This window comes from Hippocampus bargibanti, linkage group LG09, assembly GCF_051943395.1.
Source record: "Hippocampus bargibanti isolate YZ-2025 linkage group LG09, ASM5194339v1, whole genome shotgun sequence".
Classification (NCBI taxonomy): Eukaryota; Metazoa; Chordata; class Actinopteri; order Syngnathiformes; family Syngnathidae; genus Hippocampus; species Hippocampus bargibanti.
Window position 1 is genome coordinate 8973590 of NC_142742.1, and position 18449 is coordinate 8992038.

The following is an 18449-nucleotide window of genomic DNA, read 5'->3' on the forward strand; positions in this document are numbered from 1 at the left end:
CATTTATTATACATAGAATAAGGTATGTTGTGTGTAGTTTTAAGGCTTATTTAGTTGAAAAGTATATTTTATGGAAACCCGGGAACGGATTATTCCCATTTAAATGGTTTCTTATGGGATTTTTTTTTGAGATACACACTTTTCGCCTTACACACTCTGTCTGGGAACCAATTAAGTTTGTAAGTTGAGGTCTCACTGTACATACATTATGTTATGTTGTGAGTAAAGGTTTTTCTGATTCTGATTCTGATGTTCAAAATGGTCACCCGCCCAAAAAATAAGCAATAAATGTGGAAGTCTGCGTCATGTTGAGGGAGGGGGCTCTTCTTGTTAGACATGATAGTTGACTTTCCCCTCCTTAAAGGACAACCACCGACGTATCCTGACAAGTTGTGTCCATAATTTGTAAAATGGCTTCAAATGACTTCTACTGAGCGTATTTTAATGAGATTCCACCGCATATAGCTATATTTTACGTTTTAAGACTCGCGCTGAATATTCAGGAAGTCTTGTTTTTGAGTTGGTGACCGGTGACGAGTCCGTACGTGACAAAACCCTTCACTGGAGTGGACACATTTTTGCATGTCTGGCAGTGAATGAGTTAAAAGTTAAATGAGCATATTTTTAATCTTTGTTTTGCACATTTTGCAAAACTAATTTATTGGACACATATTTGCTCATGTCTGGCAGTGAATTTCCTGTCTGAAATGTCTTTTTTTATAATAATAATAATAATAATAATAATAATAATAATAATACATTTTATTTCTAAGCGCTTTTTAAAACTCTCAAGGTCACTTTACAGTCACAGGGTAAGTTTTTTTTTCCTGTGGGTGAGCAGCGGCAGCCACATGCGCCAGCATTCACTCGACTCCGAAGTAACTCGGCTAGAAAGCTAGCTAGCTAATAGATAGTGCTGCAGCTGTGGGCGGAGCTATCGGTATAAACTGAAAAATATTCTGAACTGAACAGTAGTAAGAAAATGTTCTCCATTTATCACAGTCCAGCACCTCCAAGATGGAATTTAATCTCCAAAGGATATCGTTTGGTTACCTTGCTAGTAAAAAAATAATCACATTGAGCGATTGTAGGACGACAGTGAACCCTCACTACTTCGCGGTTCACTTATCATCGTTTCAGTGCATCGCAGATTTTTTTACAGAGGAAAAAACATTTCAAAAAAAAAAAAATGCAGAATAACTCAGAGGTTTTGTTATTGGCTGTAGCTTGATTGGTTCCCAGCGCTGATGTCCCCCAATGACAGCATGATATCTCATAGTTTACAGCTATGTGGACTTGCTGTGCATCTTTTCCCCCTTATGTCTGATCACATGGGTAATTATCTAACTCTACTTCGCAGATTTTCATCTGTCGCGGGCGGTCCTGGTCCCAATTAACCGTGAAAAGTGAGGGATTACTGTATATGGGGAAAATGCTGGTTGGACTCCCGCCGTCTGCTGTCTGAGTCATGGCGCAGACAATTTACATCATTCCCGCAGGTCAATTGTGACAGGGATTGACTGTAACTAAAGATTATGGCGTAACCAATCAACCATGTGCTGTCTCAACCCGGAATACTTGTGTGGAAAAAAAGCAGTTGGCCTTGATCCAGTTATGACTAACGTGTGTGTCCAGATGTGAAGAGACAGACGCTGAACAGACGTCTCCTGCGTGACCTGTATCTATGGGGTCATGGTACGTTGTACACGATGTTCTCAGGATTTCAATTTCATCGATGTGAAAAAAAATCACACACACACACACACACACACACACACACACACACACACACACACACACACACACACACACACACACACACACACACACACACACACACACACACACACACACACACACACACACACACACACACACACAAAAGATGGAGATGGATTAGTACTTTTGAAATCAGTCAACTGGTTGTTGTTTCTTCAATTATTGTTCACGTAAGTGTAAACCGGGTAACAAAATGATTTCTGTACCATTTTAGACTAATATCACAGAATTTGAAACATATGATTGGCTATTGTGGGCCATGTAAAATGATGTGGAGGGCCGCTAGTGGCCCCCGGGCCACAACTTTGACACCGGTGAGCTACTGGCTTTAACTCATTCACTGCCATTCACGAATTGAAAAATATGACATAGAGCACCATTCCCGAATAAGTTGGGGTCTTGTTTTTGTTGTTGTTTTTTTTTCTTTGCTCGGGTGCCGATAAAGGTCTGGCCAGACCTCTCACCATGTTTTTTTCCCTTCCACAAGAGGGCAGCAATTCCCCCTTTTTCCCTGTTAGTTGTTTCCCTGTTAGCGATTTGTTACCGCTTCAGCTGTTGTTAAAGGGCTATATAAACTAATATCAACTTACAGAACGTCTCTGCCCGGGTGGCCGACAACTTTTTCAAAATTATCAGCAAGGGATATTTACGATAAATTAAGCAAGGGAACATTTTTGGTAGGTACATCAATTACTTTACTAATTTTAAAGTGTTGTTTTGTTATATATTCTGATAATCAATCCGTTTTTTTTTTTTGCTATTAGTCGTCATATTGTGCTTCAAGTTGCAAAAAATGGAGCAGGCAAGGTTATGGCAACTTTTCAGAGTTGTCTGCCCTGGTGTCCTCTAACTTTTTGTCATCAGTTTCAGACACTGATAATATGTATTTTGGACAACCGCCCCCATTTCAAGTTCATATAACTCCAGACCCATATAATTTAGGAATTAGGAAATAACTTTTTTTTTCAGATGAACCAAGACAGTTTAACCCGGCAAGCGATTGCACCACAGCTGCAGCACTATATATTAGCTAGCTAGCTTTCTATCTGAGTTACTTCCGGGTTGAGTGAAGGCCTAGCTAGCTATCTGTTAGCTATCTATTAGCTAGATAGCTAGCTTTCTAGCCGAGTTACTTCTGGGTTGAGTGAATGCTGGCGCGTGTGGCTACCGCTGCTCACCCACAGAAAACTGACCCTGTGACTGTAAAGTGACCTTGAGAGTTTTGAAAGGCGCTTATAAAAAATTATTATTATTATAAAAGACATTTCAGACAGGAAATTCACTGCCAGACATGAGCAAATATGTGTCCAATAATTTTTTTTGCAAAATTTACAAAACAAAGATTAAAAATTATGCTGCATTGAAATTCAATATTTTGTGGGCGCTGAAATTTGAGTGACAATGACAAAAACCCTGGCGCTGCACTGCACACGTTTTTGCATATCATCTGGCAGTGAATGAGTTAAGAAAATGTCACGCGGCATCGTGAGGGATGTAAATGAGAATCGGACAGTTGTTGTCATCAACATAGTCGAAGCTCATAACGACTGCTGATCTAATTTAACTTCCACAAAGTGGATTATATTCATGGGAAGAAAAAAAGAAAAAAGACTTTGGAGCTGGAATTCTCATCATACATGATGTCATCATTTCACACCAGGTGCCAGTTACACCTCATTTCTGACAGAATTAAAGGATTAATTCCGCATGCATGCTTTTGGAACAGATTTTTTTAACCATCCTTTGCTTTCTGTAAGATGATAAGAGAAGACTACCTGAGCAGACTTTCTAGCAGACTTTGTCGTAACACGTTGGTGTTAGTTAGGTCATAAGCAGAAACCGTGTCGATGGCGTCGTATTGTCGGATTTTTACTCATCGGCATATTTTGCCAGGAACGATGTGATCTGCTCACCTCAACCACCAAGAGAGTGGTTCAAGTCCCGAAGGGTTTCAAATCGGGGATCGCGGCCAATCATATGCTGCGCTCTGAGCTTTGTCCTTGGCAGTAGGCAACATGTACCAGGTGGTGAGGTGAGGAAAGACTCGTGTACACTCATTGTTACAGGATGTTGTGCCCCCCCCCCCCCTGCCCCCAGCGATAATTTCCAAGAAGTAGTGACTTTGTGGGTAACTGGAACTGAGGTCCTCCACCTGGACATATTCAATATCGTCATCAAAAATGTGCATAATTTAAATAATATAAAATGAAAAAAAAACAACAAGAAAGTCAGAAACCTTGTCATGTCACCCAAAGCGCCGTCTTGAGGTTAAAAATACAAAATAGGCAGGATTTCCCACCCTAAAAAATATTACACACTGTATGGCGCAAAAAAAATCTGTAATTTAAATATATGAATATGCGATGGAGAATAAGAAGTTATCTTTAAAAACCATATCACTGCGAGACTAATAAAGGCAAATCAAATCCAATCCAATTACCCTATTTTGTGGTTTATGAGGACTTAGTATAAGGCGCACCCCTAATGAATGGTGTATTTTTAAAACTTTCTCCATGTATAAGGCGCACTGGACTATAAGGCGCACCTTCAATGAATAAAAAAGGTGTTCCAAATATAATATTTAAATATATAAAGGTTTTCCAAATATAAGGCACAGCACATTATAAGGTGCTATAGTAGAGGATGGGGTTACGCACGATTTTTTTCTACAGGGGGAAATGGAGTCAGCGGCTGCTAACAGTAGTTGCGAGAACTGTTGTGGCTCAATATTACTTCACATATAAGGCGCACCTGCGTATAAGGTGCACGGTCATCTTTTCAAGAAAATCAAGGCTTTTCAGTGAACCTTATACACCGGAAAATACGGCACTGCTGTGTGTAAATTTTTTATTCTATCTATCTATCTATCTATCTATCTATCTATCTATCTATCTATCTATCTATCTATCTATCTATCTATCTATCTATCTATCTATCTATCTATCTATCTATCTATCTATCTATCTATCCGTCTGTCTGTCTGTCTGTCTGTAAAAATGGCAGCTTTCTAAAAAAAATCTAAAATGCCAACAATCAACAAAACAATTATAAAATACGGTACTTTTTCAATGTAAAATATTGGTGTATATTATAGTGTATTTTCTTGTAATTGTCTCCGTTTTTAATTTATTTATTTATTTATTTATTTGTTTATTTATTTATTGACAAGTTAACTTTAAAACCTCTTTTTTTTTTGCTAATAAAATTATTTCATCCATGTCATGATGCAGAAATATCTCAAATTTAAATATAGGAATATAGTACATAGTTTTATCTTAATTTATTCATTATTACTTTTTCTATGTAAAATGTTTGTGTATATAGAAGTTTATTTTTATTTAGTTGTCTCTGTTTTTTTATACAACTTAACTTTAAAACTGAAATACAATTATTTTGTCCACGTCATGGCGCACAAAAATATCTCATTTAAATATATGAATATGGTACACAATTTTATCTTGAAAAAACATATTACTTTTTCCATGTCAAATATTTGTGAATAATATATTTTATTTTTGTTGTCGAAAATTCGTTGTTGTTTTTTTTGCCAAGTTAACTTTAAAACTGAAGTCTGGTTTGCAAATACAATTATTTCGTCCACGTCATGGTCCAGAAAAATATTTAATTTAAATATAAAAATATAGTACACAACTTTATCTTTAAAAAACACATTACTTTTTCTGTTTAAAATATATGTGACCGATTATAGTTTATTTTCTTTTAGTTATCTCTGTTTTGTTTGCCAAGTTAACTTTAAAACTCAATTCTGGTTTGCAAATACAATTATTTCGTCCATATGATGGTGCTGAAAAAGTCATATGGTTCACAGTTTTAGCTTTACAAAACATTACTTTTTCCATGTAAAATATTTGTCTATACAGTGAGACCTCAACTTACGAACTTAATTGGTTCCCAGACAGAGTGTGTAAGGCGAAAAGTGTGTATCTCCAAAAAAAAAAAATTCCCATAGGAAACCATTAAAATGGGAATAATCCGTTCCCGGGTTTCCATAAAATATACTTTTCAACTAAATAAGCCTTAAAACTACACACAACATATCTTATTCTATGTATAATAAATGTGCTATTGTATTGTAATGAAAGAAATACACTGCATTGTATCATAAAGTCACTTTATTTACATTTGTGATGGTCATTTATGGCTTGATGGAATGGCGTTGGAGGTCGAAGGTCAAAGGAAATTGCTGTTTGGAAAGAGAGGCGCATTACATGACGAATGTAATTAAAGAAATAAACTGTGCTGTAAAATAAAGTTTTATTTACCTTTTTGATGGTCGTCGATGGCGTATGGAAGGAGTGTCACCTTCCATAAGGACTGTTGGTAACTTAACCTCTGGTGCTGTTCGGTCGTGCGCTTCCGCCGAAGATCACTCCGCCAACCGTGGTGGGTGTGTATTATGAAAATAGTGCTTATTATAAGGTTTAATTTTCATAAATTTGACGTTTGGAAGACAAAAAGTTTGTAAGTTGAGGTCTCACTGTATTGTAGTTTATTTTCCTTTAATTGTCAGTTTTTTTTGCCAAGTTAACTTTAAAACTCAAGTCTGGTTTGCAAATAAAATCATTTTGCCCACATCATAATGCACAAAAATCTCTAATTGAAATATGTCAATATGGTTTACCGTTTTATCTTTAAAAAACTTTTTACATGTAAAATCTTTGTTTATTTTATTTTCTTGTTGAAGTTTTCATTTTTTTGCTAACTTTAAAACTCAAGTCTGATTTCAAAATACAATTATTCCTTCCCCCTTTCTTATTCTACACCAATGCTTTTGTCCCTTTTTCCATAAATTATTATTTTTTGGGAGAGAGGGCGAGTTTTACAGTGTAAAATAAAACCATGGCGGTCCTTACCCTCGCTAGAAATGGTGAACAAATAAAAATGACTCAAAGACCAAAGAACAAGAGTTCGGAAGAGAAATTCGTGAGTCAGGCTTTGACTTGATCATCTGTCTTTACAATCTTTTTTGGGGTTAGTGAGTCATCTTGTCACACTATAACTCATGTCGAAAAGTCAGCGCGATGCTGTCATCTTCTGTTGACGCTTCCTCCAAGCGTAACAGTGTGAACCTCTGGCATGTGTGTGTAACAACTCTTGTACTGCACTTGTTGATGTTGGAAAAGCAAACAAACATTAGTAATGGAACAATCATTTCCTTGTGGCTTGTCTGAGCGCATCCTTACCCCCCCCCCCTACAGTGTAGTCTTTATTAGTTAATGATATAGAAGCCATGTGGTCATAATGAGTGCTCAGTCACTTCAAGTGTACAATTGCATTCACTACGATACTCCCATCTGCTTTGTACATCAAGGCGGTTTAACACAGATGTCCAAAATCCGGCCTGGGGGCCAAATGTGGCCCATGGTCAATTTTCATTCGGCCCGTAGCTCCTTTAAAGGACAACCGACGTCTCCGGACAAGGGGGCGGGGCATTCTGAAACTCGGCATCTCCGAGGTCATTTTGAAGTAGTTTTGGGGACACTTTAACTCATTTTTATTGGTGTTTTGCATTTGACTAAAAATATCAGCCTGCGTGTTTTGGGTATTTTAGATGCTATAAAACGTTTTTCTGATGACAGAAAACAAAAAAATGGTGTCGGTTGTCCTTTAATTTGTCATTCAAGCAGTTGTAAATGGGGCACAACGCAGGAACAGGTATCTAAGCCATTCTCCTGATCGTTGTTCCTGCATGTGCTGCTAAATTCTCTTTCATTTGCTAAGTTTCATATCAAATCATCATATCAATCATTTCGGTGGTTCGTTTGGTTTGGTCTGATTAGTTACACCCAATCCCCTTTACTCTTCTAGTAGCCAATCGGTGTGTCAGTCAGATGATTCATTTTACTCTATTTAGATCTTCTGCGCCAGTGACGTGCTTATTTATTGCGTAACAGAAAATTGGGAAGAAAAGTTTGCCTAGTCAGTGCAGGAAATAGGGGACAAACTGTTTTTTGTTTGTTCTTTTAATGTAGGAGCAAACAATATTTTTTAATTATGGTCTTATTTACTCTGACATTTGTCTTTTTTCATATTTCTTATGGTCATAAGAATATCAAATGATACCTAATGTTGACTTTAATCTCTTGAAACATGCACAAGAGTTATGCCTTCCGCTGTGTGTGTGTCTGTGTGTTTGTGTGTGTGTGCGTGCGCGCGCATGTGTGTGTATTATTTCTTTGAAATGCTAATGTTCCTTTCATTGACATTCACAAGAAACACACTGAGGATATGAAAGAAGAAGAGAAAAAAGGGGAAAAATTCATGCTGCTCGTGATTTGTTTTAAACATTTTTTTAACCAAAAATAATTCAGTAACTCATTCACTGCCATTCACAAATTTATTTGGGAATTGAAAATATGGCGTAGAGCGCCATTCCCGAATATCTTCGGGTTTAAATTTTTCTTGGGTGCCGATAAAGCGCTGGGCATGGCGTCTGGCAATGTTTTTTTCCTTCCACAAGAGGGCAGCATTTCCATTTTTTCCCATGTTAGCACTTTGTTTACAGTTTGTTTATAATTTTTACAACTTTTAGTGTCATTTTTATCATTTCATATTTTGTATTATCAATTTTTATTACTGTATAACTGTACCTGTAATGTATACAAAACTGTTTAATGTACAGCTCATTTATAAATGTTGTACTTACCTTTTAGTGTCATTTTTATCATTTTTTTTTCATATTATCGATTTTTATTACCGTATAACTGTACCTGTAATTTATACAAAACTGTTTACTGTACAGTTAATTGATAAATGTTACATACTTACCTTTTGTGTGCTGGCGCGTCTGGCTGCCGCTGCTCACCTGCAGAAAAAAAAATCCTGTGACTGTAAAGTGTCCTTGAGAGTTTTGAAAGACGCTAATAAATTAAATGTATTTTTTATTTTACCCAGCTTCAGCTGTTGTTAAAGCGCCATTTGCTATCTATTAGCTGACTAGCTAGCTAGCTATCAATTAGTCATCTATTACCTAGCTAGCTAACTTGATCTATTTCAGTTATTACCGGTTGAACGGGGTCACCATTGCTGGCTACCTAGCTAGCTATCTCTTTGCTATCTATTAACTGTCTAGCTAGTTATGTAGCTAGCTATTAGTTATCTCTTAGCTAGCTAGCTAACTTGATCAATTTGAGTTATTCCCAGTTGAGTGAACGCCGGCACATGTGGCTACCGCTGCTCATCCACATAAAAACTGATGCTGTGACTGTAAAGTGACCTTGAGAGTTTTTGAAAGGCGCTGATGAATGAAATGTATTATTGTTATTATATAAACCAATATGTATTTATTGCATTGTATTTTAGACAGCAACCCTCATTTCAAGCTCATATAACTCCAGACCCATATCATTTAGGAATTAACTCTTCTAGTCTAAGGTTTCTAACGCTGCATTGAATGTTTATGTACTCCTAAAACTCAATATTTTGTGGGTCCTGGAATTCAAGTGATAATGACAAAAACCCTGGCACTGGAGTGAACACATTTTTGCACATTGTCTGGCAGTGAATACGTTAACATGAGCAAAGCACAGCGCAAAGTTGAACTTTTCTGACATTTGATGTTCTATAAAATAGTTCCGATCCGAGCGCTTTACGTCACACGTGATTTATTTGTGCTTTGTGCTTTTTTTCTTTGGTGATATTAAAAAAAAAGGTGTTAACATGAACAAGGTCTGTTAGGAGAAGTTTAATGTGTGATGACTATTATCCAGAGGTTAATGTGACGGGTGTCACAACAGTGACTGTCTTGAGCTCCACAATGCTGTTGTCTTAATAATACAAGACGTGTGGATGTGTCTTTTTATTTCTTTTATTGCTGCAACACAGTATGGCAGAAGGGATGGGTGAAGTCGCATGGGTTTCGTCTTGTGATTAACTGCGCAACAGAAAAGCACATGTGCTTCAAAGTTACACTCGACAAAACTTTAATTAAATAATGACACAAAAAGTAATCTTGACTCGATAGAAATTAGGGAACTAATTAGATAACACCAGACAGTACAAAAGGGGAAACAAAATAAGATATTGTCATGAAAATGCGCATTAATCCAGACTATCAGAGAAATGTGACTCACCATAAGTCTCGTCCAAGTAGTTCTGAAAACTATGGGCGGGACTCGGTGCCACACTGTGTGCCGTTGCGTCACTTATGTCATAATTTAATAATCTTAGTGCACAACTCCGTTACATTAATGTGAAGTCAGCAGACATTCAGCGGAACCAGACTTGAGCATTCCTGTTGTTCACTCGACAGTTTTTTTTTTTTTTTTTTTTTTGTGGCGAACAGTGGTTCCTCGCTTTTGTACAGCCCTGATGTTTTCGTGGGTAGGCTTGTGATGCAATCAGTTAGTTTGCAGTGTGTTCTCACACAGGACTAAATGTCACGTTCATTTACCGCTATCCTTGCTGTTTTTTTATACAATCACATTACTTTTGTTTTCTTTATTTCAGAATCTGCGAGATGAGATATTTTATTTTGAAAAATGACCACATTCTCTCACTTTTGAGTCAGGTAAAGGCGCAATGAGTTTTCGCTAGAATGAAAGCCGAGAGCTGTCAAAATAAGTACATTTTAAAAAAAAATACTGAAAAGTTTCTTTGGGGAAGGGAAAAAACAGGAAAAGGCGGGAAAAACATGACCAGGAGTCAAATATGGATTCACTCAACAGGAGTTTCCCAGGAATCAAGCACACTCTTCCTAACAGGCGACAATGGTGAGTTCCAAATTTCATGCACTTAGTATTTGCTTTGTATCTTCTTTTGAAGGCATTTTTAAATTTTACCACTCACCCCAAAGAGTGTTGCGGCCATATAGGACGTTCCTCTGATAAGTTTTTCTGTGGCTGAGCAGTGGCGGCCACACGCGCCAGCCTTCACTCAACCCGGAATAATCAAATAGATAGAAAGCTAGCTAGCTAGACAGATAGATAGGCAGGCAGGCAGACAGACAGCTAGACAGACAGATAGACAGACAGACAGATAGATAGTTAGACAGATATATAGATAACTAGATAGATAGCTAGACAGAGATACAGTGAGACCTCAACTTACGAACTTAATTGGTTCCCAGACAGAGTGTGTAAGGCGAAAAGTGTGTATCTCAAAAAAAAATTCCCATAGGAAACCATTAAAATGGGAATAATCCGTTCCCGGCTTTACATAAAATATAGTTTTTAACTAAATAAGCCTTAAAACTACACACAACATACATTATTCTATGTATAATAAATGTGCTATTGTATTGTAATGAAAGAAATACACCATTGTGGGGTTTTTTTCGGTCCCATCATGGTAAAATTATCAGCAAAAAGCTCCAAGTAGGCGATCAACGTGTGCATTCAATGAGAGGGGGTGTGCAAAGTAGCCCCGGCTCGAGCGCTGTTCGGTCGTGTGCTTCCGCCAGCCGTGGTGGGTGTGTATTATGAAAATAGTGCTTATTATAAGGTTTAATTTTCATAAATTAGAGGTTCTTAAGACGAAAAGTTTGTAAGATAAGGTGTTTGTAAGTTGAGGTCTCACTGTAGATAGATAGACATATAGATAGCTAATAGATAGCAAGACAATAAATAAAATAAACATTTTACATGTAAAAAGTTTTTTAAAGATAAAACTGTAAACCATATTGATATATTTCAATTAGATATTTCTTGCATCATGACATGGATGAAATGTATTCTTATTATATATGTAATCCTAAAAACTCAATATTCTGTGGGTCCTAAAATTTGAGTGACAATGACAAAAACCTGGCACTGGAGTGGACACCTTATTAATGTGTCCACTCCGATTGCATATCGTCTTGCAGTGAATTAGTTTAAATGGAGGTGATAACACGCAGCTGACTTTAATCAACTTCGCTCATCAGTGTCAATTGCCTCAAAGTCACATTTCTGTCGCAACAGGATCAAATGTCTCCATTGAGGTGGATGTCACATTGATGGGTCTCATCATTTGCCTGCACGTTATCTGCATGGCAGCGGCTCAAAGCTGCGGAGTTGACAGAAGGTAATCCTCGCCATGTGAGGCCTCGGCCCCGCTGTGCGGGAGGCGGGGTGTGCATCATTGAGACCTGTGGCTGCTATAAAAAGAGGCGAAGTTGCAAGTCACCCAACTTGAAGCCGGCACGCATTTTTTTTCAGGTGGGGGTCGGAGGGAGGGAGGGGGGTTGGCGGTGGTGGACGCACGATGAACACTATGAAGGCCGTCAAGAACGCGTTGGTGTGTCTGGTGCTTCTCCCCCGCTTCCTGCTGGCTGCGTTCATGTTTTGGCTCTTGGACTTTCTGTGCATCCGCAAGAGGTTTTTCCTCCGTATGAAAGAACGGGAGCGCGACACCATGGATCCTCCTCTGTGCATCTCAGACTCCAACCGCTTCTTCACGCTGGACTCCCTCAAGGCGGTGTGGCACGGACACAAACTGGACCTCCTCAAGGCGGCGCACCTCGGGCGCGCTGCGCCCAACACAGAGGTGGTCCGGCTGGAGGACGAGCGTCGCGGGCGCATCCTGGACTATGCCCGCGAGAGGAGACCGCTCATCCTCAACTTCGGCAGCTGCACTTGACCCCCATTCATGGCGCGCCTCAAGGCGTTCCATGGGCTTGTACTGGACCACGCCGACATCGCCGACTCGGTGCTGGTGTACATCGAGGAAGCGCACCCCTCGGACGGTTGGGTCAGCACCGACGCTCCCTATCAGATCCCCAAGCACCGCTGCCTGGAGGACCGGCTCCACGCGGCGCAGCTCATGCGCTCCGAGGCGCCCGGGTGCCCGGTAGTTGTCGACGGCATGGAGAACCCTTGCAGCGCCGCTTACGGCGCCTACTTCGACAGATTCTACATCCTCCAGGAAGGCAAGATCGTTTACCAGGGGGGCAGGGGACCCGAGGGCTACCGGATCTCGGAGCTAAGAGACTGGCTGCGGCGGTACCGGGAACGGCTGGTGCGAAGCGGCGGTCTGATTATTCACGTGTAGGCGCTCGTAGAGCTGCTTGAGAACAACCGAGATGCTGCACATTTGTGGGGTAGTAAAACTCCTATTTGATCCTACTGTAGTGTTTTCTTTGTGTGTGAGTATCCCTCCGCGCCAATTTGTAATTGATTTTTTTAAGATACTATACCGGCAAAAGAATAAATAAAAAAGGTTCGTTTGCGTTAGACTCGCGATGTAGACAAGTGCGCGTCATCGCTCCTCGGTATTGTTGTGAAGTTCGGTTCTGAAACGGCGAACGTCCGGAGATCCGGTACTGATGTATGTGATCCCGAGGAGCTTCAATTGATGCTTTCTTGTCCATATCACCTGTTTTTTTTTGTATATATAGACCGTGTGTGTATGTGTGCTTTTATGCGTATATTTTTTCATTCAATAAAATGTCTTCATCTACCTCTAAGCACTGTTGCCCATTCTTGCTGTGAATAACTGTTTGTGTTTTCTTGACTGGGTCTCTCACGCCACTTTGGATTCATAGAAACTCACATTTTGTTCGGATTCTTGTTTTTTTTAAGAGAAACAAAAGACAGAGTCCCCTATTTCCTGCACTGACTAGGCAAAACAGGGCTATGCATGCATCCCTTGGGCAAAGTTCATTTGTTGGGGTGCAGACATTGTGGAATATTTTTTTTTATGATCAGAGTATATTTTTGGGAGGGGGGTGGATGGTTAGGGGGTGCACACTGGTGTATTTTTAATTTTCTCAAATATAGCAAATATATCTGCAGTTACAACTCATCTGCATAAAAGAAATAATACATCATTAATATGGGTCAATTTACTGCATGCATATTTCAATTATCAACGTTTAATAAACAATTGTATTTGAATTAAATGTTTTTACTCGTTTTTAAAAACGTATTCTCATCAATTCATGCGAAATTACAACTTTTCAATCAATATTAATACATTTAATTAATAACAATTTTTCAACACTCTCAAGAACAATCAAGACTGCTGCTGTTATTCAATTATTGATTGAATATATATATTTCACATCAAATATACAGATACATATTTTCAGGGTAAACATGAGTAAATTCACATTTTTAACAAATATTCTCAAACGGTTTTTAAATGAGCATTCATTAAATCCAGTGCATTGGGTTTCAAAGTAACATTTAAAAATGTGTACCAAAATATACTAACACGCCATTGTGAATAAATACATATTCTGTGTAATGTTACAACAAATTACATCTAACAAAACCATGTAAAGAAATACATCTTGAGGTTTCCTTTGATCCAACAGACTTCTGATGAAAGGGGTAAAGTTTTGTTCTTGTCCCTAATATTTTGGCCCTCTCAAGATAAGTAAAAATAATAATAGCTGACGAAGCTCTTCGGATGAGGAGTAAAACATCTGACGCCTTCAAAGAAGCACAGATGATGGCTGAAGAAAACATATTCATCAATAATGATACTACTACTACTAATAATAATCATGAATATTTTATTCGGAATTTGAATTACATAACTTAAAGTTGAGTGACTCAGATATAGGATGGATTTATATATTATATAATATATATATATTGAGATTCAATAATTATATTGAATAAGTGAATCTGAACTGTAATATTTGAATTTTAAAAAGGCCACTTTTTAAACTGTATTTGTGTTTTGTCTATCTCGCTGGCTGGCTATCTAATCAACAGCGTGCTTTCTATGACCGCCTAGACAGTGGATGAATCATCCTACCCTCACCCCCCAAGCGGTGTCATAAACAACAAGCTCTACTCAGTCACTGAAATCATAATTGTGTTGGATGTGAAAGATGACATCAGATGATGGGACCATAACATATTTTATTCAGATGTTAAAAAGAGAAAATTAACGTTAAAAAATACATAAAAAATAAATCAACAACAAATAAAATAGATATTTTTTGTTCAAACACATTGTATGTCAGTTTCAAAAATACATCGTGTGTACTCTGATGAAAATAAGAAAGCATAGATTGTTCTATGAAATCCTGCAAATTAACTAACTAAACAGCTCTACTGGTTTCCTAATGTATACACGACTACATTATTTGTGTAAATCTAGATCCACAAAAAGAAAACAAAAACAAGATTACTAAGAACTAGCTAGCCAACTTGTTAACAACTAAACAGCTCTAACTACTGCCTTTCTAATTTATAAACGACTACATTATTTGTGATGTAAATCTACTGTAAATGCACCAAAAGAAAACAAAATCAAGATAACTGATAACTAGCTAGCCAACTTGTTAACATCAGAACTAAAAAAAAACAACCTGTAAATTAAATCGCTAACTAGCTATACCACATTTCATTTTCAGAACTAACTTGTTGTCTACTCTTCAACTGTACTTGTAATCAAATTTAGTCAGTAATTTGGTAACCAACAGGCTAATCAAGTAACTAACCAGCTAACTAACTGACTAGCTAGCAATCAGTCAACTAGCTAGCTAGCTAACTAACAAATTAATGAACCAACTAATTTCAAATTTAGTCACCAACTAACTTGTTAACCAACCGGCTAAACCACTAACTAACCATCTACCTAACTGACTAGCGAGTAATCAGGCGATTAGCTAGATGGCTAACCAACTAACTAAATAATTAACTAAAAATTGGCAGCTAAATAACCATCTAAGTAACTATTCTTGCTGACATTAACATCCAAACAACTGGCTGATCGAATAACTAAGTTGTTTGCTAAATAACTACCGCTAATTGGCAGACTTTTTACTTTTTCACCTGACAAATGTCACAAGCTACCAAATGTTTTCAGCTATTACTGTAACGTTTTTTTGATAAATTACTATGTACCAAATGTGTTTCCTGGACACAATCCTTTTTCTTGATGTAATAATAATAATAATAATAATAATAATAATAATAATAATAATACATTTCATTTATGAGCGCCTTTCAAAACTCTCAAGGTCACTTTACAGTCACAGGACCAGTTTTTCTGTGGGTGAGCAGCGGCAGCAGCGGCAGCCACACGCGCCAGCGTTCACTCTCCCTGGAAGTTGCTCAAATAGATAGAAAGCTAGCCAGCTAACTAGTGGATAGCTAACAGCTAGCTAGCTAGAAAGCTAGCCAGTTATATAGCTAATAGATATACAGATAGATAGCCCACCAGCCATCTAGGAAGCTAGCTAGATAGCTAGCGAGCCAGCTATCTAGCTAGCTAGCCAGCTAATTACCAAATTGCTGCCTTTTTTGGGGTCATTATATTACTTTGTGAACCTGAACTAACCCCTTGCTAATTTGCTAACACTCTATTTGACTTGCAAGCATGCTAACGAAGTGACTTGTTTTTTGTTAGTTTGTTTTTGTGTGATTGTGTTTTTTTTCCCTCGCAAGTGACTATCCTTCGGCATGTAACACACGAAGTAATTAAGAAACCGACAATTAAAAACATGGACGAAAACATGCTGGCTCGTGTTTGGACGCTGAACCGCATGGAGTAAATGTTTCAATTTTTTTGTTTGATGCCGTCTGAATGTGATTGAAATATCCTGACTTCACTGCTCATCTGGAAATCATTTGAAATGCTGGGAACCGACAGTTGAGAATGGGGTGCCAACCTAAAACGAAGAATCCAGTAACTCGATCCAATGTGTGCATCCCTCAAAGGAAAGCACTCTGGAGTCTTTCCATGTGCATGTTGCACCCTCATTCGTCACAGCAAAGGGTCAAGGGTTAACGTGTGATGCTCTGTTTTTACTTGTAGGCTAAACTCGTCAAGGAGATGAGCCATTTGATGGAGAGGGGCCCCTTCTGGCCTCCAGAGATTAGAAGTAGTCACATGAAAGTGTGTGGTGGGAACCCCGGGCCCTGGCACATACAAAGATGTGTATAAGTTAACAGTTAAACACATTTTGAATGCTTCTCCTTCACAGCACATGGAAAACACCCCGAATGAGGTCAGTCGGCCATATTGTCAAGGAAGTGATAGGAGGCATTTGCCGAATCCAGAAGTAGGCTACACACAATGTATACTCGGTTGCCAGCATTTTGGTGACTTTAACACGGATTGTTTTTCAGAAATTTTGGCCACGAAATTCATCAAGGAGGGGCTGTTCTGACCCGTTGCGCCTTTTTGGCAGCACCGAATATGCCAGCACTGTTTTTGATTGGGAGGAATGTCAGTGCCATTTGACTGTCATGGCTGGACTTTTCTGGGGTGATTGTGCTTTTTTTGCGCCTGTAATGGGCAGCATTTTCACAGCCCCGCTTTATTCAGCGGAAAAGTCGGTGCTGTTGGACAGTCTGCGTCTGTGGAAATGTTGCGGCTTGGAATTGGCGTGGATTTACATGGGACAGGAGATGTTAGACAGTCTCTTTTCATCAATGGATGCTACAGCTTCGTGTCTCCTTCAACATTTAGCTTGTAGCAGACATGTACCATGACATCCCTGATCCACTGATGAAAAGGACGCTTTGATCCTCTCTTCTTTCCCCTAGAACTGCTTCCTACAACAAAGACGGTGCAGAAAGTGCTTAAGATTGAAGGACTGTCTGTGTCTTGTATTGTGTCACGTTATTTATTTCGTTTTTTTTTACTTCAAGACGGCGCGTATTTTGTTTTTCTACTTATTTGTTTCCTTTCTTCTTCCTTTCATCACTTTGTTGCTGTGAAATGTAAATTTTTCCACTGCAAGACTAATAAAGGCTAATCCAATCCAATTCATTTGCGTTTTTTCACTTCAGCAGCGTTCGACCGCATCGCTTCGTGTACGGTGCGGGGGTGGCACCTTTAATTGAATCGTTTACCAGCACATATGTTAAACATTTATTTACATCATTTGTTATTGATGTCTCACCTTTTGTTGGAAGGGCCAAGCTGTCATCCGCACCTTGCGTTACGTACACGGGATTTCTAACCTCAAGTTGAACAACAGATTTTAAAGAACAACCGATACCACTTTTTTGTTTCCTGACTGACATCAGAAAAACGTTTTATAGCATCTAAAATACCCAAAACACGCAGGCTGGTATTTTTAGTCAAATGCAAAACACCAATAAAAATGACTTAAAGTGTCCCAAAACTACTTCTAAATGACCCTGGAAATTGCGAGTTTCAGAAGGTCCCGCCCCCCTGTTCGTGACGTCACGCCAAGACGTCTTGCCTCGCTCGAGAATCAAAACAATGGCTTCAGATTTGAAGAAGATGCTTACTTGTTACACATCCAGTTATGAATATGATTCAAATAGTTCTAAAGAGGAAAGCATACATGTTTGCAATCGATTAAAGGAGTCCTTCCGTAGCAATTCGAGCCTTCTGGACTCCAACGTAGCGGCCAGAAAATGCACAAGATGGCGCCCAAGCTCCATTGGAAATGGGCTGATTTGTCTGCTGGGAACTTCTGTATGGTCTTGCCACAATTGGTAGTCTTGGTGCAACACACAACGATTCACCATCGCGTTATTTCTATAGTTTTCCTTCTCATTTTGCGACCAACACGTTGTTTTCAGATGAAAAAAGTACCCAAAATGCATTGTGTGTCACTTTCTCGGTCACGGACGTTCCAGACGTGACGTCACTTAGGGCAGTGTTTTTCAACCAGTGTGCCGCGACGCACCACTGTGCCGCGAGATCTTGTCAGGTGTGCCGTGGGAAATTATCCCATTTATAATTAATATTTATTTTTATTATAATTATTATTATTGTTATTATTATCGGGC

At 38.6% G+C, this 18449-nt stretch overlaps 1 protein-coding gene and 1 long non-coding RNA gene across 3 annotated transcripts in view; both read left to right on the plus strand.

Annotated features, from left to right (window-relative positions):
* The window catches only part of LOC148893566 (uncharacterized), a 55502-nt gene extending 38065 nt beyond the window's left edge, over positions 1-17437 (plus strand). The window contains exons 3-4 of one of the 2 annotated variants that reach the window (XR_016116027.1): positions 3673-3811; positions 16495-17437. This is a non-coding gene — a long non-coding RNA (uncharacterized LOC148893566). The remainder of the gene's footprint in view (positions 1-3672; positions 3812-16494) is intronic. The other variant, XR_016116028.1, reaches the window with a different exon arrangement.
* dio3a (iodothyronine deiodinase 3a) lies at positions 11735-13405 on the plus strand. The gene has a single exon (XM_089004636.1). The coding sequence runs from the start codon at positions 11983-11985 to the stop codon at positions 12766-12768; it is 786 nt and encodes a 261-aa protein (XP_088860762.1). The 5' UTR covers positions 11735-11982; the 3' UTR covers positions 12769-13405.
* Positions 17438-18449: the final 1012 nt, after the last annotated feature.